At 35.4% G+C, this 25689-nt stretch overlaps 1 protein-coding gene across 2 annotated transcripts in view; it reads left to right on the top strand.

Annotated features, from left to right (window-relative positions):
• TC2N (tandem C2 domains, nuclear) overlaps positions 1–25689 on the top strand; it is a 56267-nt gene that overhangs the window by 5562 nt on the left and 25016 nt on the right. The window contains exons 2-3 of one of the 2 annotated variants that reach the window (XM_030929941.1): positions 17353–17475; positions 18784–19017. In XM_030929941.1, coding sequence (XP_030785801.1) covers positions 17409–17475; positions 18784–19017 — 301 coding nt within the window. In that variant the 5' untranslated portion in view covers positions 17353–17408. The remainder of the gene's footprint in view (positions 1–17352; positions 17476–18783; positions 19018–25689) is intronic. The other variant, XM_030929942.1, reaches the window with a different exon arrangement.

The following is a 25689-nucleotide window of genomic DNA, read 5'->3' as shown; positions in this document are numbered from 1 at the left end:
TGAATAGGAACTTGGTAGATTTGCATGTCACCAAGGATAGTTGGAAGTCAGCCCAGGGCTCATTCAATGTAGGCTAAGAGACTAATTCTGGGACCACAAAGAGCTGTGATGTCACGAAAAGGGTGAAAAACTCACTCTGCCTCCTTCAAGGGAGTGCAAAAAAAGTTGCCTTGGTGCCAGGTAAAACAAGGAAGAAAAAAAAGCCTGTCCTTGGGAAGTTGTGACCACTAAACATACCATGGGAAGAAGTTTTATATTACCTTGATGGTCTAAAAATATTTCAAGATGTAAATTTAAAAAATCATTTCATTTTTGAGATATTGACATACCATAAAATTCACCCCTTTAAAGTGTACAATTCAGTGGGTTTTATTTTTGTATATTCATGAAGCTGTGCAACTATCATCACTATATAATTCCAGAACATTCTTTTCACCTTCCCAAAAAAACCTCCTACCCATTAGCAGCCATTCCCCATTTGCCTCTTCCTTCTCAGTCACTGGCAACCACTAATCTATTTTCCATGTCTATGGATTTGCCTATTCTGGACATTTCATGTGAATGGAATCACACAATATGTGGTCTTTTATGTCTCACTTCTTTCTTAGCATAATGTTTTCAAGATTTATCTGTGTTGTAGTGTGAATCATTGCTTCATTTGTTTTTATGGTTGAATAGTATTCCATCATATGGCTATATGCCACATTTTGTTTTTTCATTCATCAGTTGATGGACATTTGGATTGTTTCTACTTTTTGGCTATTATGAATAATGCTGCTGTGAACATCTGTGTAAAAAGTTTTTGTGTGGAAATATGTTTTCTATTCTCATAGGTATATTTACCGAGGATTGGAATTCCTGGGTCATATGGTAACTCTGTGTGAAGTGTTTGAGGAGTTGCCAAAGTGTTTTCCAAAACAGCTGCACCATTTTACATTCTCATAAGCAATTTATGAGGGTTCCAGTTTCTCTGCAGCCACACCAACAGTTATTTTTTTGTCCGTCTTTTTGATTAGTGCGTGTGAAGTGGTATCTCATTATGGTTTTGATTTGCATTTTCGTAATAATCAGTGGCATTGAGCACTTCTTAATGTGTTTATTGGCCATTTGTTTATCTTGTTTGCAGGAATGTCTAATTCCTTTGTCCATTTTAGAATTGGGTTATTTGTCAACACATGAATTGAAAATGGTCTGGTAAACAAATGCAGATATTCTCTGGAATACACTTTCATTTTTAGCTTAAAAAGTTCTACCAGTAAAGTTTCATGGTCAATGAATAATTCATTGTCAAAGATAACCAACTGTACAAGGAAGTAGGACATCCTGAGCAAGAATTGGCAGAATGATAGAAACTCGAAATAAACCTACAAAAGCTTGAAAAACCAGTCGTAGATCATCATGATAACTATACTGGACTGAGTTTAAGTAAATAAAAGACAGATTTAAAGATATGTTCAGGGATCAGGAGTCTAAAAAGTGACAGAGCTACACAGCAGGTTGAAAAAATAACTAAATGTAATTTCTACTAATGAAAAATGCAGTAATAAAAACTCAAAACTCATCTTTCAGCTTAACTACTAATTAGAAAATTAGATGTACTCCACAAAGAGATTGAATGAACTGGAAGATAGAATAAATCATTCAGAATGTAGCTCAAAGAGACAGAAATGGAAAATATAAAAGAGGCGAAGAGACATGGAAATTAGAGTGATCAGAGTGAGGAATTATAGTGAGAAAGTCTAATAAATTAGAATTTCTGCAAGAAAAGAGAGAAGAAATGGGCAAAAACAATATTTAAAGAGATAATGAATGAGAATTTTTCAGTACTGAGGAAAGACACCAATCCGTATATTCAAGAATCTCAATGAATTTCAATCAAGAAAAAGTACATACTTAGAAACATCACAGTGAAGTGAAGAAAACCAAAGGCAAAGAGAAAAATCTTACATTGCTTTAAGGCCTAGACAAAAGATTTTTTTTTTCTTTTTCAAAAAAACAGTGGTTATGCTGGCAGCTGACTTCTTTATAACAATGGTGGGACAGAAGACAATGGAATAAGATATTTTTGTCTTGAAGAAAATAGCTTATAATTTAGAATTCATAACCAGAGGAAATATCTTTAAGAATGAGAGTAATACAGGGTGATGATCAATGGTGGCTAACACTGTTAAAAAATAAAAGTTTAACATTATGTACCTACAACCTATGGAGTAGTCTTGATAAAAATAAAAAGTCAAACCTAAAAATCCGTATGACATTAAGTTATAGATCAAACTATAATTTTACAGAAAAATAAGCAGAGATTTGCTGAATGACACCATGGGAATGCAATCAGCAAAATCCTATTATGATACACTGTATTGGATAAGAGACCTGATTTCAGCATCAGAATACTTACAAGGATACTTGTAGATTAAAGGAGATTTAAGAACTATTTAAACCTATTTCACTCACATAAACTATAAAAAATTATAGGAAAATTGGGGAAATGGGAATACTAATAATATGAAGAAATTATAGATTTTTCTGAAAGTGTGATGGTACTGTAGTTGCATTAAAAAGAGATATACAATATAAATATAAATATATAAATATAAGTATAAATATATAAATATAAGTTGTATTTGGTATTAGATGTTCTTCAATATTGTCTTTTAGAGATACATACTGAAATATTAGAGATACATACTGAAATATTTATAGATAAAATTATATCTTGATTTTTTTTTCAAAATTTCTGGAAGTGGGAGGATATTGTGGAAAAAAGTTTAACTATGAGTTGATAATAATTAAAGCTAAATAATGGGTCCATGTGGATTTATTTTATATTTGCTGTACTTTTGTATGTTATTGATATTTTTCATAAAAAAATATAAAAATCAGGGACATTTTCAGATCAGCAACAACTGAGAAGGTTTTCTACCAACATGCCTTCACTGAAGTAAATCATAAAGGATATTAGCAAAAATAATGTGATCATATATGAATAGTTGGTGATGCAAGAAAGAATGAATGGAAGGAATGTAAGAAGGAATGAAGTGGAAAGTAATTGGTGAAATATGTTTGTAAATACAAATGAACACTAACTTTACAAAAGAATAATAATGTTTTCTGGGGTTTTAACAAGATAGAATCAAAATATGTGCAATGGTGACATCACGCCTAAGTCACACATGGGTTGGCATGTAAAGGAGCTAAAAATCTTTAATAGTCTTTTTACTATGCAACAGGAGAATATAAAAGGACTAACTTTAGACTTTGACATGTTAAGTGTGCATATTAAAACAACCAAAGTAACTAAAGAAAAGGAAATTGAGTGTATAAAATTTATAGTATACAGAATAATGGCCTCCCAAAGATTACCATGTCCTAATTCCCAGAACCTGTGAATGTTACCTTGCGTGGAAAAAGTGACTTTGCAGATGTGATTTAGGATTTTGAGATGGGGAGATTATCTTGGATTATGGAGTATCCAGTTTGGCCTAATGTAATTATAAGAATCTTATTAAATGAAATAGAGATTGTAGGAGATTCAGAGTTAGAGAAGATGTGACAATGGTAGCAGGGATCAGAGAGACTGGAAGATGCTGTCTTGTTGGCTTTGAAGTAGAGGAAGGGGCCATGAGCCAAGGAATTCGGGTTTCTTCTAGAAACTGGAAAAGGCAAAGGAATGGAATTTCCCATAGAGCCTCCAGAAGTAATGCAGCCCTGCCAACACCTCTATTTTAGCTCAATGAAACCCATTTCAGACTTCAAACTTCCAGAACTGTAAGACAGTAAGTTTATTTAAAGCCATTAAATTTGTGGTAATTTGTTGCAACAGCAATAGGAAACTAATACAATATCCAATCTATTGGAAGGAAAAAAAATGAAGATCATAAATACTCAGTCAATCCAAGGAAGGATGAAAGGAAAGAAAAAGAAACAGAGAACAAGTAGGACAAATAGAAATCCCAGGATAAAATATAGGTTTAAATTAAAATATATATCAGCCAGTTATCTTAAATATAAATGGAATAAATATTACAGTCAAAAGACAAAGAGTGTTTATCTGGACTAAAACACTTCAACTAAATGCTATTTATAAGAGACATATCTAAAATATGAGGAGACAGATAGGTTGATAAACAAATGGAAACAGTAAACAGAAAAGGATATTCCATACAAATGCTATCTAAAAGAAAGCTACATAGCTATATTACTATCAGACAAAATTGTTTTTAGGGTAAAAGCATTTTTAGAAATTAAAAAGTTACCATAATGATAAGAGATTTAAATCACCAATATGTTAAAAACAGCTTTAAATCTTTATGACTGGACTAAATACAGTTAAAATACAAATAAATACAAAGATTATCAGAGTGGATAATATAACACAATCTAACTGCATACTACTTATAAAAGGAACCTTGAGCATAACACAGAACGGTTGAAAAGAAAATGATGGAAAGAAGATATAACATGCGAATACTAACTGAAAGAAATTCTAGTTATATCAGGGAAAGCCAACATTAAGGGAAATATTACTAGAGATCGAAAGGGAGATTAATAAATTTGTATGCACGTCATAAATTAGAATCAAAATATGTGAAACAAATCTGATAGAACTAACAGAAGAAATAGATATATCCACAGTCATAGTTGGAGTTTTCTTTTTAGATGCTAATTCTTTAATTTTTTTTTTTTTGAAACGGAGTCTCGCTCTGTCGCCCAGGCTGGAGTGCAGTGGCCGGATCTCAGCTCACTGCAAGCTCCGCCTCCAGGGTTTACGCCATTCTCTTGCCTCAGCCTCCCGAGTAGCTGGGACTACAGACACCTGCCACCTCGCCCGGCTAGTTTTTTGTATTTTTTAGTAGAGACGGGGTTTCACCGTGTTAGCCAGGATGGTCTCGATCTTCTGACCTCGTGATCTGCCTGTCTCGGCCTCCCAGAGTGCTGGGATTACAGGCTTGAGCCACCACACCCGGCCTAATTCTTTAATTTTTTGTAGAGATGCAGGTCTCCCTATATTGCCCAGGTTGGTCTTGAACTCCTGGACTCAAATGATCCTCCTGCCTCGGCCCCCACAAAATACTAGGATTATAGGCATGAGGCACTGTGCCCTGCCAAGATACAGAAGATTTTAACATGACCAACAAATTTGATTTAGTGATGTACATGGAGCATTGCACCTCAAAGTTGCAAATGTACATGGAACATTTATTAAAATTGATCATATACTATGCCTATCATTGATCATATACAATTTCTCTGATCACAGTGGAATTCAGCTATAAATCAATATCAATAAGATAGCCAGAAAATCTAAATTAAAGAAAAACAAAAGAATAAGGCAGATGGAGAACTGAAATAGGGCTTTGTTATTAATAAAGTTAATATAGAAGAGTATGGCATGTATCTGCAGGCAGGTAGTTTTTCTAATACAGACAAATCTGTCTCAAAGAAACTAGAGACATTCCTACCCTAACATAGTTCAAAGGCGCAGAAGTAAAAAAGAGAAATGGTGTGTTTCTAGCACATCAGGTAGTTATGTTTTGAAGCTTGGTATTTGCAGAAGGAAGTAGTGGAAGATGAGCAAGAGAAGGGTCACATATTGTATTTAGCAGAATAAATTTTATCCTGAAAGTGACAGAGAGACATAGCATTATTTAAAGCAGACGAAGGACTTTAGCAGCACAGTGGGGGGATAAAAAGAATTTGAAAGGCAGACCTATTAGCTGGCTCTCTGTAATTTGGGATATCATAACATCTGAATCAAAATAATCAAATTGAGAATAGAAAGGAAGGTGTGAAAATCACTAGGATGACTGGGCGCGATGGCTCACACCTGTAATCCCAGCACTTTGGGAGGCCGAGGTGGGTGGATCATGAGGTCAGGAGTTCAAGACCAACCTGGCCAAGATGGTGAAACCCATCTCTACTAAAAATACAAAAATTAGCCGGGCATGATGGCGGGTGCCTGTAATCCCATCTACTCGGGAGGCTGAGGCAGGGAATTGCTTGAATCCGGGAGGCAGAGGTTGCAGTGAGCCGAGATCGCACCACTGTACTCCAGCCTAGAGGACAGAGCGAGACTCCGTGTCCCCCACCCCCCCCCCAAAAAAAATTACAAGGATTAAGGGACTCTACTCAACAGAATTCTAGCCGTTGCCTATTTCACAGTTCACCTTCTAACCACTCTTTCTGTTGCTCAGTACCTTGCAAAATAATGCAAAGTGGGTACAACTCAAAATCTTTGCAATTTCTGGAATGCTCCACCATCAAGAACTTTGCTAGCTGATCCTTTCTTGTGTTTATGTTCCAGCTGGATTGTTAACCTCCTCAGAGAAGTCTTTTCTGATTATACAGAGTTAACATTAGTTCCTCTTGAATCTTGGTTAATTTTCCTCATTGGATTGAATGTATCATGTGTTTGTCTATTTTTCTGTTTATCTCCCTCCTCTGTGGTAAGCTCTTCAGAAGCTTGTCTGTCTTGTTCACTATTTTGTCTTCAGTGCCTAGCAAATTGCCTAGTACATAGTAGATGCTCAATAAATGCTTGTAAGTAAGTGAATGAATGAATTGGGTGTGTGGATTATGGGAGCAGAAGGCCTCAAGAATAGCACTCATATTTCTGGCTTAGTTATTAGCTGGATAGTGGTACTGTAGTAGGAAATTCCAGAGGAAAAACAGGTTTGCAGGGGAAAGTCGTGATGATGTACTGTCCTTCATTTGTGAGAATACCATAGGTAGGGCTGTTCCTAGACTATGTCGGACCAGGAGAGGCAAATAAGCCCTTTGGGAACCCCAAACAGGGAGTGATATTAAAAGTATTTTAACAACTTGTCCTGCATGACCACTGGCCATAGCACTGGAGCAGAGTCATGGAGGCCCCTGCTTTCTCAGACATTTACCTCAGGGGTACTTACGGGGGAGTTAAAGTGACTAGAGTGCTTATAGCTTTTATCTATTGATATGGAAGTATTTAAGTCTTTTTACAGTCTGTCTTCATACTAGAATGTTCTAGCTAAATGTCCTCATATCATTCCTGGCATTGGGTAAAGTGCCTAGCATGAATCAGATCAGTTGTAAGTAGGATCTGATAATAATAAATATAATAATGATGCTGCTGATGGCAGCAAACATTTATTCTTAAAACAGCCCTGCCACTAGTTTTGTACTTTATGTGCATTACTTTGGTTGATCATCACAATAACCCTAAGAAGTGTTTTTGTTGTTGTTTTTGTTGTTGTTGTTTAATTGATGAAGAAGTTGAAGGTTAGAGAGGTTAAGTAACAGATTTAAGGTCATATAGCTAATAAGTGAAAGTTACAGGATTGGAACCTAGGCAGTATACTTTTAACCATTTATATTTGCTTCTCCTTGTTGCTAAAAAAGCAAACATGTGGCTATATAGATAGCCAGCACATAGTCTGTTAACCTGACTGGTCCTGCCCTTCTACCCATACCCTACCTGAAACAATGTGGTATGTTAGAAAAAGTTGTGAAGCTTAGGGTTTGGTTCTAAACCTAACATTATCTAGTTGCTTGACTCATTATTTTCTTGGGTAAAATTAGAAGGACTTTGATAAAATGATTTCTTTTTTTTTTTTGAGATGGAATTTTGCTCTTGTTGCCTAGGCTGGAATGCAATGGCAGGATCTCAGCTCACTGCAACCTCCGCCTCCCGGATTCAAATGATTCTCCTGCCTCAGCCTCCCAAGTAGCTGGGATTACAGGCATGTGCCACCACGCCCGACTAATTTTATATTTTTAGTAGAGATGAGGTTTCTCCATGTTGGTCAGACTGGTCTCCAACTCCCAACCTTAGATAATCCGCCCGCCTCAGCCTCCCAAAGTGCTGGGACTGCAGGCATGAGCCACCATACCTGGCCCTGATAAAATGATTTCTAAGCCTTCTGCTCTGTTAATGTTTTTGAGGTTTCTTTTTATGTTAATGTTCCATAATTCTGTTTATGTATGATTTTGTTTCAGGTTTATTGAGGTATAATTGATATGTAGTAAGTTACATATACTCGAAATCTACAATTTGATGTTTTCATTTACGTATGTACCTATGAAACCATCACCACAAATCAAGATAATGAGTATAGGCTGGGTGCGGTGGCTCACGCCTATAATCCCAGCATTTTGGGAGGCCAAAGCGGGCAGATCACGAGGTCAGGAGATCGAGACCATCCTGACTAACACGGTGAAACCCCGTCTCTACTAAAAAATACAAAAAATTAGCTATGTGTGGTGGTAGGCGCCTGTAGTCCCAGCTACATGGAAGGCTGAGGCAGAAGAATGGCATGAACCCAGAAGGTGGAGCTTGCAGTGAGCCGAGATCGCGCCACTGCACTCCAGCCTGGGTGACATAGAGAGACACCGTCTCAAAAAAAAAAAAAAAAAAAAGGATAATGAGTATATCACCCCCACAAAGTTTCCTCCTGCCCCACCAAGTCCTTCCTTTCTGTCCCTCTCTGCCCTTCGTCTCCCCACTCCTCACTCTCCCGAGGCAGCCTCTGATCTACTTTTTGTTACTATTGATTAATTTCCATTTTCTACAATTTTATATAATTTGAATCACACAGTGGAGTTCAGCTACAAATCAGTATTAATAAGATAGCTAGAAAAGCCAAATTAAAGAAGAAATAATAAGAACTGAAATATGGCTTTGTTATTAATAAAGCAAATACAAGAGAATATGGCACGTATCTGTATGGCACATACTCTTTTTTTTGGCATTCTTTCGCCCAGCATAATTATTTTGAGATTCATCCATGTTGTTGCATGTTTAACCAGTTTACTTCTTTATTTCTGAGTAGTGTTCCATTGAGTCACATTTTGTTTTCTGAATGGATTCATCTGTTGATAGATATTTGATAGTTTTCAGTTTTTGGCTATTTTGAATAGAGCTGCTATGAACACCAGTGTACAACTCTTTGTGTAAACATATTGCTTTTTTCTTAACATATTGCTTTTTTCTTAAATAAATATGTAGTAATGGCATGTCTGAATCATGTAGCAGGTATATGTTCAACTTTAGAAACTGTCAAACTGTTTTCTAAAGTGGTCATGCTGTTTTACAGTCCCACCAGTAGAATAGGAGAGTACTACTTGTTGCATACTCATAAACATTTGGAATGGTCAATCTTTGTAATTTTATCCTTTTTAATCGATGTGTATTGTTGTCTTTTTATAGTTTTAATTTGCATTTTCCTAATCACTAATGGTGTTGAGCATGTTTTCATGTGCTTTTTGGCCACTTGTAGATTTTTTTGGAGAAGTGTCTGTTCAAATCTTTTGCCTGTTTTTTAATTGGGTTATTTTTCTTTTTTATTAAGTTGTAATAGTTTTTTATATATGCTGGATATAATCCATATTTTATTGGGTGTATGATATGCGAATATCTTCTTTCAGTCTCCGAGTGGTCATTTCACTTTCTTAATGGTGTCTTTTAAAGCACAAAGTTTTTAATTTCAATTAAATCTAGTACATTAAATTTTTCTTTGATCATGTGTACTTTTGGTGTTATGTCTAAGAAATTACTGCCTAACCCAAGTTTACAAAGATTTACTCCTATGTTTTCTTCTAAGAGTTTTGAAGTTTTAACTCTTACATATAGGTGCGTGATCAGTTTTGAGTTAGTTTTTGTATATGGTGGGAGGCAGGGATCCAATTTTTTTTTTTTTTTTTTTTTTTTTGGCGGAGAGGGCATGTGGATATAATGTGGATATAAATGTGGATATTTGGTGTCCTAGCACCATTTGTTGAAAACACTATTTCTTTCCCTTTAAAACTTCTTGGCACCTTTGTTAAACATCAATTGACTATAAATGTAAGGGTGTATTTCTGGGCTCTGAATTTAATTCTATTGATTTATTTGTCTGTCCTTATACTAATATTACATTGTCCTGATGACTAATTTTGTAGTAAATTTTGAAGTTAGTTTTTCAACTTTGTTCTTTTTTTTTTTTTCAAGATTGTTTTGGCTATTCTGCACCCTTTACATTCCCATATGAGTTTTAGGATCAGCTTGTCAGTTTCTGTAAAGAAGCTGGAAGGGATTTTGGTAGAGATTGTGTTGAATCTCTAGACCAATTTGGGGAGTGTTGCCATCTTAGCAATATTAATAATATTAACATTTAAATGATATTACATCTTCCAATCCATGAACATGGGATATCTTCACAATTATTGAGCTCTTCTTTAATATCTTTCAGTAATGTCTTGTGGTTTGCAGTGTGTAAGTCTTGTACTTCATTTCTTAAAAGTATTTGTATTTTAGTTTTTCAAAAATGTTATTATGAATGGAATTGTTTTCTTAATTTCATTTTTGGACTGTTCATGGTTAGTATATAGAAATACAATTAACTTTTATATATTCCTCTTATATCTTGTAACCTTAGTGATCTTCTGATAAGTTTGTTAGTGAATTTCTCAGGTTGTTTTTTTTTTTTATTTACAAGATATTGTTGTCTGTGAATGAAGAGTGTTTAACTTCTTGATTTCCCAGATGAATGCCTTTTACAAAATATTTTTAGCCTAATTGCCCTAGCTAGAATCTCAAATATAGTGTTGAATAAAGGTAGAGAGAGTAGAAATCTTTTTTTTTTTCATGGCTTTAGAGGGAGACTTTCAGTCTTTCAGCAGTTCCTGTGATGTTAACTATCGATTTTTCATAGATGCTGTTTATTATGTTGAAGGATTCTCTTCTATTCTCAGTGTTTTTATCACAAATATTGGATTTTGTCAAATTTTTATATCTATTGAGATTATCCCATAGTTTTTGTCCTTTATTCTGTTAATATGATGCATTACATGAATTGATTTTCAGATGTTAAACTAATCTTACTATCCTGGGATAAATCCTGCTTGGTTATGATATATAAATCTTTTTATATGTTTCTGGATTTGGCTTGCCAGTATTTTGTTGAGGATGTTGTGTGTATATTCTTGAGAAGTATCCATCCTTTTATTTTTAACTTATCTGTATTTAAAGTGTTTCTTGTGTAGGCAGCATATACTTGGATCATACTTCTTTATCCAGTCTGGCAATCTCTGCCTTTTAATTGGCCTATTTTAGAGCATTTACACTTGTGATTCTTGATATAATTAAGTTCAAATCTATCATCTTGCTATTTGTTTTCTACTCCTCCTATCTGTTTTTTGTTCCCCCTTTCTTTTTCTGCTTTCTTTTACTAATTGAGTATTTTTAGATTCTTCCATTTTATCTCCTTTGTTGGCTTATAAGCTGTAACTCTGTTTTCTTATTTTAGTGGTTGCGTTAGGGTTTATAGTACGTATCTTTAACTTTCTACAGTCAGTCCTCAAATGATGTGATACCACATCACATATACTATAAGAAGCTTAAAATTATTTACTTTTATTTCTCCCCCTGGCCTTTGTGCTATTGATGTAATACATTTTAGTTTTACATATGTTACAAACCTTTTGTCACAGTATTATTTTTTGTCTAAGCTTTAATAAACTTGTAAAGAAATCTAAATAATAATAAATCATATATTTATACTCATGGTGCACTTTATTCCTTTGTGTAGATTCATATTTAGAAATATGAATTATTTAGCCTGAAGGATATCATTTAACATGTCTTGTGGTGTAGATCTGTTGGTAATACGTTCTTTCAACTTTTGTATATCTGAAGAAGTCTTTATGTCACCTCCATTTTTGAAAGATTTTCTCTGAGTGTCAAATTCTAGGTTGATGAGTTTTTTTCTTTCAGTACATTAAAGATCTTGCTCCACTGTTTTTGTTTTGTTTCCATTGAGAACTATGCTACTATCCTTGTTAATTAGTTAATTTATTTTTTAAGACAGAGTCTCTCTCTGTCACCCAGGCTGGAGTGCAATGGCATGATCTCGGCTTACTGCAACTCTGCCTACCAGGTTCAAGTGATTCTTATGCCTCAGCCTCCTGAGTAGCTGGGATTACAAGCACACACCACCATGCCCAGTTATATGCTGCTAATCTTAATCTTTACTCTGATGTATATAACATGTCTTTTTGCTCTGGGTGCTGTTAACATTTTCTCATCACTGTTTTTGAATGATGTTATTATGGCGTGGTGTGCATTGGTGTAGTTTTCTTCATGTTTCCTGACCTTAGTGTTCGTGGAGGTTCTTAGATCTGTGGTTGGTAGTTACCAAGTTTGGAAAATTTTGGCTATTATTTCTTCATATGTGCCCTCCCCGCTGTCTCCGTCTCCTTTGTGGATTCCAAATACATGTATTTTGGGTCACTTGAAATTGTCCCATGGGTCACAGATGGCTTTTATCATTTTGATGTTAAATCTTTTAAAAATTTTGATGTTTGATCTTTTCTCTGTGTCTCATTTTAGTTAGTCTATCTTACTGTGCCTTCAAGTTCATTAATATTTTCTTTTGCAATATCCAATCTGGTATTAATCTCATCCAGTATATTTTCCATCTCAGACATTTTAGTTTTCATCTCTACAGATTGGATTTGGGTCTTTTTAATGTCTTCCATATCTCTGCTTAACCTTTTGAACATATCGAGTCCAGCTATAACTATTTTAATGTCCTCAAGTGCCTTGTCTCAATTTTAGGTTGTTTCTAATTGATTGCTTTTTTTTCCCCTCTTCATTATGGGTTCTATATATTTTTTGCTTCATTGCATACCTGGTACTGTTTTTATTGGACACCAGATATTGTGAGTTTTACTTTGTATGCTGGATATTTTTGGATTTCTGTAAATTTGCTTTGGGACACAGTTAAGTTTTGTGTAAACAATTTGATCCCTTTTCCAGTCTGATTTGTGGGGACAGGCATCACTCCTGACCTTGGTGAATACTGGTTATGTATGGTTTTTGTAATTTTTTCTGGTGTCTTTCCCTCCCAGTCTTGTGTAGCTTCCTTTTGTGTGTGTGTGCTGATCAGTACTCTGTTGAATACTTGAGTGGGACCCTCTGCTGATCTCCATTGTTCTCTGTATGTACCTCTTTATTCTAGGGTAGTCTGTTATGCAAACTCTCGCTGCCTTGTTCTCCACATGCTTTCAGCTTTGTCTCTTCATTTCAGAAAATCTACTCAGCTTTGCCTGAGTAAGTTCCCATGGCCTGGAAACTCCTTCAAGGGAGTAAGGTGAAAGGCTTACCTCATTTAGTTCCTGTTTCTCAGTTCTTTGCTGTCTGATAGCCAGTGTCTTGAAAATTGCTGTTCCATATATTTTATTTGCTTTTCAGGTGGTAGCGTAAATCTGTCCCTGTTACTCTATGTTTTACAAAAATAAAATATCCATGTGTTTTTTAACTGTCTTTCCTGTAGTGTATTACTGGGTGTTCATTTTAATCAGATTTCACATTTCATTCATATAAACTTTTCACTCTTTCTACTACCTTCCTCCATCTTCCCCAGCTTATTTTGGATGACTCAAGGCCATCAGTGTTGAGAACTTTTCCACTTGAAGTAGCAGTCATTTTTAACCAATTCTTCCACATTCCTGTCATGATTAACGTTAGGTATTTGCAAGCTGATTGGTGTCAGAGATGTGATTTGATGAATATATTGTGAGTTTTTATGGAAAATAGTTGTACTTTGTTTCCTTATCTATCAGCTATGTATTTGATGAGTTCCAGCTATATTCCCAGCATCATATAGTATGCTGAGTGCTAAGCAGAAAGTGAGTACAATATTGTTTTTGAACAGTTTATATTCTAACTGGGGAGATAGAACAAGATCTCATCAAATGTTAAGAAAAATGTTAAACTTTTTTTTTTTTTTTTTTTTTTTTTAAGACTCTAGACATTTAGAAATGGGAGACTATTCGTTTGATTTGGGTGGTTACGGAGTATTTTACTCTGATATGCTGGGGCTGAACAGGGCTTCTGAAAATGTATACATTTTAAAAATAGAAATAGTTACAAGCTGTAATAGAAGGGAAGATACCATTTGTGATAGTCAAGCAAATTATACAGGCATACACTTAATGAGAAATCTTCAGAATTTTTATGAGAACTATAAAAACTCCCAAAGGCATAGCATAAACTTGAACAAATATAAAGATATACTATGTTCTGTGTAGGAAAACTCAATATTCTTAGAGATGTCAGTTTTAAAAAACAATGTATAAGTTTAATATGATCCTGATGAAAGTACCATCAGATTTTTCCTCCTAAGGCTAGACAGATTATAAAGTTCATTTTCGAGAACAGACAAGCAAGAATAGCTAAGAAAATGCAGAAAGTGAAGAGGGGTAAAGATGACTTATCTTGCTACATGTTATAACATGGTATATGAATTTAAGATTAAAATGATATACTATTGGTACAGGAATAGACAGAACAATTGAAGAGAATAGAAAATACACAATAAACCCAATTGCATATGGAAATTTAATGTGTACTAAAGGGAGCATCCTGTAAGTGGAGAAAATGTAGAATTTTCAGTATGTGGTGTTTGTGTTGAGATAGTGAATTGGGAAGAGGTAAGTTTGAATCCATTTCTCATACTGTATAGCAGGATGTCAGTATGGAAAATAACACTGTACTAAGTACTTGAAGAACATATGGGTAAATTATTTTATGATTTGTATAACACACGCACTTTTGCATAGCAGAAACACCATAATCAAAGTGAAAAGACAACAAACCAGAAGGATGTTTGCCACTTGTATAATGGACAAAGTGTTAATCTCTGAAATATCTAAAGAGCTTCAAAAACTGGAGAAGAAAAAGACCAACAGCTTTATGAAAATATTGGCAGGAGATGATGAATAGAATTCATAGAAACAATTACAGATTAATCTTACATGACAGGAAGCTCAACATCACTTATAATAAGAAAGATGTAAATTAAAACAACACAATATATCATTTCTTTCCTATCACATTGGCAAAAGTCCATCAGTTTGACAATGTATTTTGTTGGTAACAGAAAAAGATACTCTTATATATTGCTATTGGGACTGCAAAATGGTGTGCTTCAGAGAGAATTTTGGCAATACAAGCAAAATCACATATATACACCTTTTGACCCCATAGTCTTATATCTAGGAATCTATCTTACAGATATATACTGAGAAATATCTGAGAAATATGTTTGCACAAAGCTACTGTGGCACTATTTCTAATAACAAAAGATGAAACAATTTAAAATTTGATCTTAATTTCAACAAAATAACTATACAAATTGAGACCATAGGGGAAATTTGAACAGTGAATAAGTAGTTGGTGGCATTAATTATTTTACACATGATAATACTATTATGGTTATGTTTAAAAAGAGCAACGTTTTAGAAATATTTGATATGTTACCATTCATTACAGATACTGTTTGTATTAATACTTGAAATGATTCACCTTCAGCCAGTGAGAACCCCTTGAAGTTAACTCCTAAGTCCTTTGCCACATCTTTTAGAGATCATTATTTATGTATTTATGGATGAAATTATATGATTAGAATTTATTTCAAAATAATCCAAAGGACAGGGTAAATGGGGAGGCAGAGATGAAATAAGATTTGCCATGAGTTGATAATTATTTTAATCTGAGTGATTAGGGTTTTGTTATACTTTGCATATGTTTAAAACCTCCTGTGAAAAAGGTATGGAGTTTTTTAAGTAGGCATAAATGAAGAGAGTGCATTTAGAACAAAGGCACTGAGACCAAGGAAAATAGGAAATTGGGCATGAAGTTCTTACACAATTTAATTTCCTGGTAAATATAAAATAGACTTCCTTTATTTGCACTATGTCTTATTTGTAGTGTCTTTTTGTGTGTATGTGATGTAGTGCTTAAGGTATACTTTTCTATTAGTATAACTCTAAAGATTAAAATAATTCATGAAGTATGCAGTTTATTTGTTTATTGGTGCCCATTATAGGGCCTTTGAATTACCAGAATAATTGATCTGGAGGAAGTGAATGTTTTCTCACACTTTCTATGGAGTGCCATGTTTTCTTTTAACTTTTGCTTGGACATAGATTTAGATCGATCAGGTGAAAGAGGAAAATTGTTTTAGTTATACTGCATGTGTATTTATTAGAATATAATAATGAATAAACTTTCCTTTAAGATACTTAGTTTATTTCCCTATCAGCTTTTTAATTTCATCTCCATTTCTCCTAGTCTGTTTTTATTTATCCCTGTATTCTGCTACCTCTCTAACCCTATCTCCTTTACCACTCTCTCTTTACATTTTTTAAATATGCTTTTTCTTTACTTTTCAAATTGACCAAATTGTATGTATTTATTGTATACAATGTGATGTTTTGAAGTGCCTATACATTGTGAAATGATTAAATCTAGCTAACATCTGCATTACCTGGCGTAGTTATTTTTGTGGAGAGAACATTAAACATCCAGCCTTAGCATCTCTCAAGAGTACTGCAGATCTTCATTAGCTGTATTCACATGGAGTATAGTAGAGCTATTCAACCTATTTCTCCTATCAAAACTAATTTTATATTCTTTGACCAGTGCTCCTAAATTTACTCTGCTTCTCTATCTCAATCTTTTTCCCCTTTTCTCATCTTTCATCCTTTTTTCAGTTTCTAACTTTCACTGTTTCTTTGAACATTTTTTCTTTTCATCTCTTTTCTTTTACATTTTGTGTTTTCCCCTCTCTCCTTTTCTTACCTCTTTCTCCATCCTTCTTTTTCTTCTTTGATTTCTCTGCCCTTTTGTACCTCTCATCTTGCTGTCATCTGCATTTCTCCTTCCCTCTCTCTCTGCTTCATTCTACTCTTCCCCTCTTTATTTCTTATCTCTCTCTCTCTGCCTCAACTCACCCTCTCTCCTGCTGTCTAGTCTCCACTCTCTATTTCTAGGTTTGCCCCCGGCTTTTTTTTTTTTTTTTTTTTGACTTTTCCCTTTTCATCTCCCTTCCCAAACATTTCTTCCTAATTCTATGTGCTTTTGTCTTAGGTTTCTTGCTGTTTTATCAGCAAATGTCCTAGTTTACCTCTTTCTTTTTTCTTTTCTCTCTTTTTTTGTTTTTCTGTGTTTCTTCCATGTTGCTGTTCTTTTTCCACACTGTCCCTTCTCTATCTCTCTCCCCCCATAAACACCCCCCCCTTGTTACTCTATATCTATCCACTCAATCTTCCATCTTATTTTTCGTGAAAGAAAATTGAGAATGGAATTTTTCTTTTTTTCAGATTTTAACATTGAGATTGTTCATTTAGTAATTTTTAAACATATAATTTTAATAACTTATACATAAGTTATACAAAATTTCATATGGTTAGAATAATCTATCTTCCTCTTAAGTATTTTTGCTTCAGAATCCTCATTATGTCTTAAATGGACAGATAATGTGGTTTATTTAGTAATATCTAATGGTATTAAACATGACAAGCAGGTTAACTTGTTTTCTATTCTACCAACAGATTAATATTAAGATTGGAAGTTTGTATCTTTTGCTGGATATTGGAAATTGAATGTAATGGCAACAGAATTTATAAAGAGTTGCTGTGGAGGATGTTTCTATGGTGAAACAGAAAAACACAACTGTGAGTTTTGTTTTGACTTCAGTAACATTTATATAGCACCTCCTTCATTTGTGGCATTTTGTAATACAAAGAATTAGGCATGTTTTCCAACTTCTTGGGGGAGGCAGAAACATAAGGCACATTAAGTAAGTATTCTATAACTTCAAGTAGTCTGGAGTATAGGGGAGAGAGAGATTAATTCAACCCAGGGTATATGTAAGATATTACCATAAAGAAGATTGCATTTGCTATGGAAATCTGAATAGGATTTTAGCAAGCTGGGTGGGAAGAAGGAAGAGAAGCTGAAAATTGGACATGGGCATTACAGGTGGATGAAATAGTACAGGCAAAGGCAGGGAGGGAAGAGAAGTGTGTTTGGGAGACAACATATTCTGACTGATGTTTTGATTTAAATAGAGACTATCTACAGTATTTATATAACATTAAAAGTGCCTTGAATGAATAAATGATCAATGGGGAAGAGACCCATAACTATGAAGACTCAAATTTATTAAGGACCCCTGGAGAGTTCTTTTTCTGTTGCATGGCTTCCTTATCTCTTCTCTGTCACTTTTATTTCCTAATCTATAGCAGAGCTTCATAGTATATTTGAGTATGAAGGCTTCTTTTTTACATTAAAACATTTCATAAATTTCTACAGAATAGTACTTGTACTTTCAGTCTACAGATAGCATTATATATATATATATATATTATATATATAAAATAACTTACCTCCCATCTTAAATCATGTAGCTTAGGAATCACATATGATTCTAAAGAATGAATACAATGGGTCATAGAAACTACGCCTGGGATAGCTGCCATTATGAAGTATATCTAGGGTCAGAGTGCATTTTATTTTGTGATTTGGTTGTGATTTTTATAGGCTTGGGAACCTTTAGCTTCCTTGTAGTGTTGCTCTATGTAATTAAGACTGATGTTAACCAGTAGTACTGACAAGAATTGCTTTTGTTGACAGTAGTTTTAAATGACTAGATTTTTACTCGAAAGCACTGTATAACTGACTACAAAATAAAATTGTTTTCCGTCTGTGAATTCTTGTGGGAATAAGACTCTTGAAAGCTGCTTTTACCATTATGATAAGTTAATGCACTTTAACAATAGTGTATTAATTGCTCAGATACTGTCTGGACAAAATTAATGTAGATTCCGCAAGTGTTTGGTAAGAACCAAGAGTAGTTTATGTGTCAGGAATTTTTTCTAAAGTGGTTAAATAAATATTGAAGTATGCTAGGTTTAGATTATTATATGTAACCTATATTCATATTTGTGACTTTTTTCTTTTCTTTTTTCTTTTATGTGCAGTTTCTGTGGAAAGAGATTTTAAAGCAGCAGTCCCAAATAGTCAAAATGCTACTATCTCTGTACCTCCATTGACTTCTGTTTCTGTAAAGCCTCAGGTTGGCTGTACTGAGGATTATTTGCTTTCCAAATTACCATCTGATGGCAAAGAAGTACCATTCGTGGTGCCCAAGTTTAAGTTATCTTATATTCAACCCAGGACACAAGAAACTCCTTCACGTATGGAAGAACTTGAAGGTAAACAATAAAATAGCAGGATTTAAAAATCGATATGTAACATTTAAGTGCTGTTATTTTGCTTTTATATTTTTAATACAAAATTCTTATAAAATTTTTTTATTTTACTTTTTATATTTTGCTCTTTATGTAGAAGAACTTAAGGTGCAGTAGTTTTAAAAGGTCCTATTTTGAAATCTGATCATAATACAATAATTTGTAGATTTGGCCTTTTTTCAAGAAATAATATATAATTGGCCCTCCGTATCTGTGGGTTCCACATCTGTGGATTTAACCAACTGCAGACCAAAAATATTCAGAAAAAAAAAGAATGATTGCATCTGTACTGAACATGTGCAGACTTTTTCTTGTCATTTTTTCCCCTGAATAATACAATATGACAACTATCTCAACAGCATTTACATTGCATTAGGTATTATAAGTAATCAAGAGATGATTTAAAGCGTATGGGAGGATGTGCATAGGTTGTGTGCAAATACTACACCGTTTATATAAGGGACTTGAGCATCCATGGATTTTGGTATCCATGGAGGGCTAGAACCAATCCCCCACATATACTGAGGGATGACTGTAATTAGAATACCTCAGTTATCCATTACATGTCTAGAATGAAAAAGTAAAGGAATTATTTTGTATTGGTTAGTAAACATAGAAAACATGTTTCTTATTTATTGTTTTCTAATATTTGGTTAATAGTCACTTTTCCTTCCCTTCTTTCTTCACCGGTCTTTACTTCCCAGTCTAAATAGTTAATTGAATAAGGTAGATCCATTGGCTGAATGTGGCTGAATGTAGAAGCCAAATTATTAGAGAGAAGATGAAACAACATGTAGCTCTTGTCTTGTTTTTTTAAAAACAATTTGTGTTAGTCCATTGAAACACCGTAAGTCACAATGGCTTTTTTACCCTCAAAATTTTATTAGAAAAATTTCAAACATACAGGAAAATAAAAAAAAACTTAATAGTGAATACCTGTATGTCCACCACATAAATTCTGCCATTAACATTACTTACTTTACTTGCTTTATCAAATATCTGTCTACCTATCCATTCTTCTATCCATTATTAATCCACTTTTTGGAGAGGAATGAATTTCAGAGTAAATTGAAGACACCAATATATTTCCTTGCAAACGCTTAAACATATATATCATTTACTAGGTTCAACGATCTCTTTACAGTTTTCTTCTTTTGGCATAAATTTTACACACAATGAGCTGCCCAAGTGAATGTCTATAGAATTTTGTATTTGTTGAATTTTAAGTGTATATTTGTTGAATATTGACAAAAGTATCTGTCAGTGTAATCCGAATCTCTATCAAAATCTACAATATTTGTCCACATATTTTTTGTCTTACCTTCTCTCTTTTCTTCTTCTGGGATTCCAGTTATACCTATGTTGAACCTTTCGATATTGTTCTATGGGTCTCTGAGACTTTTTTTTTTTCAAATATCTTTTTTTCTCTGTTCTTTAGATTCAATAATACTGATCATTTTTTCAAGTTCACTGTCTCTTCTGTTATCTTTAGTCTGCTATTAAGCCTATTCACGAATTTTTTATTTTAGACATTGCATTTTTTAGTTCTAGAGTTTACATTTGGTTCTTTGTTATAGTTTTCCTCTACTGCAATTTCTTATTTTTACATTATTGCAAACCTGTTTTCTTTTATGTTTTTAGGCTTTAAAATCTTTATCTGCTAATTTCAGCATCTTGATCATCTAGGTTTGGATTCTGTGGATTGTCCTTTTTCTTGAAAATAGATCACATTTTCCTGTTTCTTTGTATATGGAATAATTTGGGGTTGTATTCTTGATACCAATATCAAAAATATTGAATGTTATGTTGTGGAGACTCTAGATTCAGTTATATTCCTCTGAAAAGGTTCCTTCTTTCCTCCCTTTCTCCGTTCCTCCCTTCTTCTCTTCTTTCATCCCTCCCTTCCTCCTTCCCTTTCTCCTTTCCCTCTTGATATGGTTTGGATGTTTGGCCCCACCAAATTCATGTGATTCCCAGTGCTGGAGGTGGTGCCTGATGGGAGGTGTTTGGATCATGGGGGCAGATCCCTCATGAATGGTGTAGCACCATCCCCTTGGTGATAAGTGAGTTCTAGCTCTGATTCATGTGAGATCTGGTTGTTTAAAAGAGCCTGGCACCTCCACTGCCCATCTCTTGCTCCTGCTGTTGCCATGTGATGTGCCTATTCTTTTTTTGCCTTCTGCCATGATTGTAAGCTTTCTGAGGCCCTGATTAGAAGCAGATGCTTGCACCATGCTTCCTGTACACCCTGCAAAACAGCGAGCAAAGGAAACCGCTTTTCTTTATAAATTACCCAGCCTCAGATATTCCTTTATAGTGACACAAACAGACTAACACACCTTCCTTCCCTTCCTTCCTTTCTTTCTTCCTCCCTTTTACCAGACAAGTAAACTGGTTGGACTTAAACTACAAATCTTGTCTTGGGTGGCAGCTCTAGGGTGGTAGTTCAGAGATGAGACAGATATTTGAAAAGGCTTTATTTACAGAATTTGAGAATCTCTCCTTTCCAGGATTCCCATCTTACTTTCCTGCAGCTCTGATTTCCTTGAACTCTACTTTGTGCCATTACCTTTTTCCCCAGAGTCAACTCCTGTCCAGATCTGCATTATTTTCTTTAGTCTTCATTGCCTTCAGGGTTTTTATTTTCTTGCTTTGTTTTAGTTTCGATCTAGAGTTTATTGTTACCTACAAGAGAGTTGGGTCTGGTAGGAGTGATTTTTTAATTTAAATTAAAATTTAAATTAAAATTTGTTTTTTTGAGACAGAGTCTCACTCTGTTGCCCAGGCTGAAGTACAGTGGCATGGTCTTGGCTTACTGCAACCTCCACCTCCTGTGTTCAAACAATTCTCATGCCTCAGCCTCCTGAGTAACTAGGACTACAGGTGCACGCCACCACACCCAGCTAATTTTTGTGTTTATAGAGATGGGGTTTTGTCATGTTGAACAGGCTGGTCTCGAACTCCTATTTTCAAGCATTCCACCCACCTTGGCCTCTCAAATTGCTGGGATTACAGACATGAGCCACCATGCCTGGCCCAGTTTTAATTTTTTAAAGAAGAGAAAAGATGAACCCAGTGCCTGGCCTATCATATTACTTTGCGCATGTCAATAGTGTTTCTCAAAAATAATTTTAAAAAGTTCTGGCTTACAGAATATGTAATCAATTGATCTTTCTCTTTTTTTCATACTTGTTAACAACACTGGGATTAAACCACACAGTCTTATAAGTTGTTTTATCCACATAATATATTGTGAATATTTCATATTTGTTGCTTTTTGATGAATACATAGTATTTCTTCATATGGATATATGATAATTTGTTTAATGAATTTTCTATTATTAAATAATTTTGAGTTTTTACTCTATTATTTTCACAATCAGAAAAAAGATAAGAAATATCCACCTGGCAGTATGTGATAGTTTTTCTTATGTTCTTGACATTGTGCTCACTAGAAAACATTGCTTTTTGAGTTGAATGAGGAAGAAATTGGTTAACTCCTAAATTATAGGTCCACTGAAGAAGTGGTAAAACCATCTGATTTTTATATATTAGAGAGAAAATTACTTTTATTAGAGTCAAGAAAGTAAGGTGGTACCTAATTATAGAAGTTAAATATGTGTATGTATGTATGCATATGTGAATGATGGGTTGAGAAAAGAGAAGATTTTGAGTGAATAGGGCAGACTGCTATCAATAATGATTAAAATTGTATTGCAAGCACAGTCGTGAATCATTTAACAATGGGGATATGTTCTGAGAAATGTTGTTGTTAAGCTATCTTATAATTGTATGGACAATGTAGAGGCACTTACACAAACCTAGATGATGTAGCCTACTAAACACAGGCTATATGGATACCTTATTTCTCCTAGGCTACAAACCTATACAGTATGTTACTATGCTGTATACTATACTGAATACAGCATTCAGTACAGTAAAAATATGGTATAAAAGATAAAAGATGATACACCTTGTATTAGTCTGTTTTCATGCTGCTGATGAATAACATACCTGAGACTGGGTAATTTATGATGAAAAAGAGGTTTAATGGACTCACAGTTCCATGTGACTAGGAACGCCTGACAATCATATCAGGAGGTGAAAGGCACGTCTTACATGGCAGCAGGTAAGAGAGAATGAGAACCAAGCGAAAGGGGAAACCCCTTATAAAACCATCAGATCTGAGACTTATTCACTACCACGAGAACAGTATGGGAGAAACCACCCCTATGATTCAATTGTCTCCTACCAGGTGTCTCCCACAACATGTGGGAATTAGGGGAGCTACAATTCAAGATGAGATTTGGGTGGGGACACAGCCAAACCATATCACTCTGCCTCTGGCCCCTCCCAAGTCTCATGTCCTCACATTTCAAAACAATTATGCCTTCCCAACAGTCCTCCAAAGTCTTAACTCATTTCAGCATTAACTCAAAAGTCCACAGTTCAAAGTCTCCTCTGAGACAAAGCAAGTCCCTTCCACTTATGAGCCTGCAAAATCAAAAGTTAATTACTTCCTAGATACAATAGTAGTGTAGACACTGGATAAATACACCCCTTCCAAATGGGAGAAATTGGCTGAAATGAAGGGCTAAGGGCCCCATGTAAGTCCACAATGCAGCAGGGCAGTCAAATCTTAAAGCTCCAGAATGATCACTTTTGACTCCATGTCTCACATCCAGGTCATGCTAATGCAAGAGGTGGGTTCCCATGGTCTTGGGCAACTCCACCCCTGTGGCTTTGCAAGGTACAGCCTCCCTCCCAACTGCTTTCACGGGCTGGCATTGAATGTCCGTGGCTTTTCCAGGTGCACAATGCAAGCCGTTGGTGGATCTACCATTCTGAGGTCTGAAGGACGGTGGTCCTCTTCTTACAGCTCTACTAGGCAGTGCCCCAGTGGGGACTCTATGTGGGGGCTTCAATTCCACATTTCCCTTCCACACTGCCCTAGCAGAGGTTCTCCATGAGGGCCCTACCCCTACAGCAAACATCTGCCTGGACATCCAGGCGTTTCCGTACATCCTCTGAAATCTAGGCAGAGGTTCCCAAACCTTAATTCTTGACTTCTATGCACCTGCAGGCTCAACCATGTGGAAGCTGCCAAGGCTTGGGGCTTCCACCCTCTGAAGCCATGGCCTGAGCTGTACCTCGGCCCCTTTAGCCATTGCTGGAGCAACTGGGATGCAAGGCACCAAGTCCCTAGGCTGCACACAGCAGGGGGGCCCTGGGCCTGGCCCATGAAACCACTTTTTCCTCCTGGGCCTCTGGGTCTGTGATGGGAAGGGTTGCTGCAAAGGTCTCTGACATAGCCTAAAGACATTTTCCCCATTGTCTTGATGATTAACATTTGGCTCATTGTCACCTATTCAAATTTCTGCAGGTGGCTTGAATTTCTCCTCAGAAAAATGTGTTTTTTTCTATTGCATTGACAGTCTGCACATTTTTCGAACTTTTATGCTCTCTTTTAAAACTGAATGCTTTTAACAGCAGCCAAGTCACCTCTTGAATGCTGTGCTGCTTAGACATTTCTTCCACCAGATACCCTAAATCATCTCCCTCAAGTTCAAAGTTTTGCAAATCTCTACAGCAGGGGCAAAATGCCACCAGTGTCTTTGCTGAAACATAGCAAGAGCCACTTTTTCTCCAGTTCCCAACAAGTTCCTCATCTCCATCTGAGACCACCTTGGCCTGAATTTCATTGTCTATGTCATTATCAGCATTTTGGCCAAAGCCATTCAACAATTCTCTATGCGGTTCCTAACTTTCCCACATCTTCCTGTCTTCTTCTGAGCCCTCCAAACTGTTCCAACCTCTGCTTGTTACTCAGTTCCAAAGTTGCTTCCACATTTTTGGGTATCTTTACAGCAGCACCCCACTCCTAGTATCAATTTACTATATTAGTCCATTTTCATGCTGCTGATAAAGACATACCCAAGATTAGGTAATTTATAAAGAAAAAGAGGTTTAATGAACTCACAGTTCCAGGTGGCTAGGGAGGCCTCACAATCATGGTGGAAGGAAAAAGACACATCTTACAGGTAGCAGGCAAGAGAGAATGAGAGCCAAGCAAAAGGGGAAACCCCTTAAAAAAATAAAACTGTCGGATCTCTTGAGACTTATTCACTACCACAAGTACAGGATGGGGGAAACTATCCCCATGATTCAGTTATCTCCCACCAGGTCTCTCCCACAACACATGAGAATTACAGGAGCTACAATTAAAGATAAGATTTGGATGGGGACACAGCCAAGCCATATCACACCTGTATAGGGCATTTACCATGAATGGAGCTTGCAGGGCTGTAAGTTGTTTTGGGTGAGTCAGTGTGTGAGTAGTGAGTGAATGTGAAGACTAGGACATTATTGTATACTACTGTGGATTTTATAAATGCTGTATACTTAGGATATACTAAGTTTATTAAATATATTTCTATTTCTTCAATAATAAATCAACCTTAGCTTACTGTAACTTTTTTACTTTACGAACTTTTGTTTGTTTGTTTGTTTGTTTTGAGACAGAGTCTCACTCTATCGCCAGGCTGGAATGCAGTGGCACGATCCTGGCTCACTGCAACCTCTGCCTCCCAGGTTCAAGCGATTCTCCTGCCTCAGCCTCCCAAGTAGCTGGGACTA

This window comes from Rhinopithecus roxellana, chromosome 5 (assembly GCF_007565055.1).
Source record: "Rhinopithecus roxellana isolate Shanxi Qingling chromosome 5, ASM756505v1, whole genome shotgun sequence".
In the NCBI taxonomy this organism is placed as follows: Eukaryota; Metazoa; Chordata; class Mammalia; order Primates; family Cercopithecidae; genus Rhinopithecus; species Rhinopithecus roxellana.
Note: the sequence above shows the minus strand (reverse complement) of the source record. Positions and strands in the feature narration are given on the sequence as shown.